At 44.7% G+C, this 1,093-nt stretch overlaps 1 protein-coding gene across 1 annotated transcript in view; it reads left to right on the top strand.

Annotated features, from left to right (window-relative positions):
- The first annotated feature begins 552 nt into the window (after positions 1 to 552).
- Positions 553 to 1,093, top strand: part of LOC138859909 (uncharacterized) — a 1,106-nt gene continuing 565 nt past the window's right edge. Inside the window, exons 1-2 of the mRNA XM_070116398.1 lie at positions 553 to 687; positions 770 to 862. Of these exons, the coding sequence (XP_069972499.1) occupies positions 553 to 687; positions 770 to 862 (228 nt within the window). The remainder of the gene's footprint in view (positions 688 to 769; positions 863 to 1,093) is intronic.

Raw genomic sequence — 1,093 nt, 5'->3', positions numbered from 1 at the left:
TGGATCACCAGAAACCATCTGTAGGTGTGTAGAACCTGTATCTGGATGCACCATCAGTGCTTAAGATGTTAGAGACAGCTCAGGGATGAACCCTTTACATGGCAGAGCGATGTAAGCTATCATTCCACACGTCCACACCTGAACCTAGTTGACCTAATACCTTCCAGGTGACCTAAATCTCCACCTAAAGCAAGCACTGTAAACTCAATCCCCTTTGCCATGGCCAACTGAATCTGACACTCTAGCGGGCAGAAACAAACACCTTCTGGAGTCACCGCATAAAAGGACATCTTGTCAGACGTTTCTCGGTGCTTCGCATCTAGTTTCCATAATAAAGCCACAAGACAGGACCCTTTTCATTTTACTTGGTAAAATGAAATGGTATGGGGTCTGCATACACTAAGGCCACTCTTTCTCGTTCACACACATTGAGGTAAGGTTGCTACTATCAATCTATGATTGGTTTAAGTGTGAAACACTTAATGCAGGGTAGGAGCCATTAGTGAACGGACAAGGACAATTTCATCTCGCTGAAGACACTGAAGGCCACAGATGCATGGCTCATTTGAATGGCAGTTCATCAGGAATCTTGCTGAGGTAGAAGGCCATTTCCTTGTAAATGATCTTCGTCCTGCCTACCAAGCCCTGAGAAAACTGAACTCCAAGCCCTCCTCACGGATGGTTGCAGTCTGTTGTGAATGGACAGATTATCTCATATCATATTTCGGTGTTTAAATATTGTGCTGAGTATTTTGAGCAACTGTACCAGGTAGACCCTCGAGCATTTAGTCTGGATGAAAGCATTGTTGCAATCACTGTGCTGGACCCACCCATCAATGAGGATCCTCCTACCCTGACTGAGGTTAGGGTAGAAATATAATCTAATGAATCTGTAAGCTAAAGTTTGGGAAAGCTGTAAGCAAATGTGACATCCCTGCCTAACTGCTAAAGGTTGGGGGTAAACCTATGGTATGGGGTCTGTATACTGTCATGGTTGCCATCTAGTAGTCTGGCTCCATTGCCCCTGACTTTATTGAGGGGCTTGGGTAAAGGGGATCATTGGGATTGTAGCTACTACTATGGCATCACATTT

Source organism: Penaeus vannamei, chromosome 3 (genome assembly GCF_042767895.1).
Source record: "Penaeus vannamei isolate JL-2024 chromosome 3, ASM4276789v1, whole genome shotgun sequence".
In the NCBI taxonomy this organism is placed as follows: domain Eukaryota; kingdom Metazoa; phylum Arthropoda; class Malacostraca; order Decapoda; family Penaeidae; genus Penaeus; species Penaeus vannamei.
Note: the sequence above shows the minus strand (reverse complement) of the source record. Positions and strands in the feature narration are given on the sequence as shown.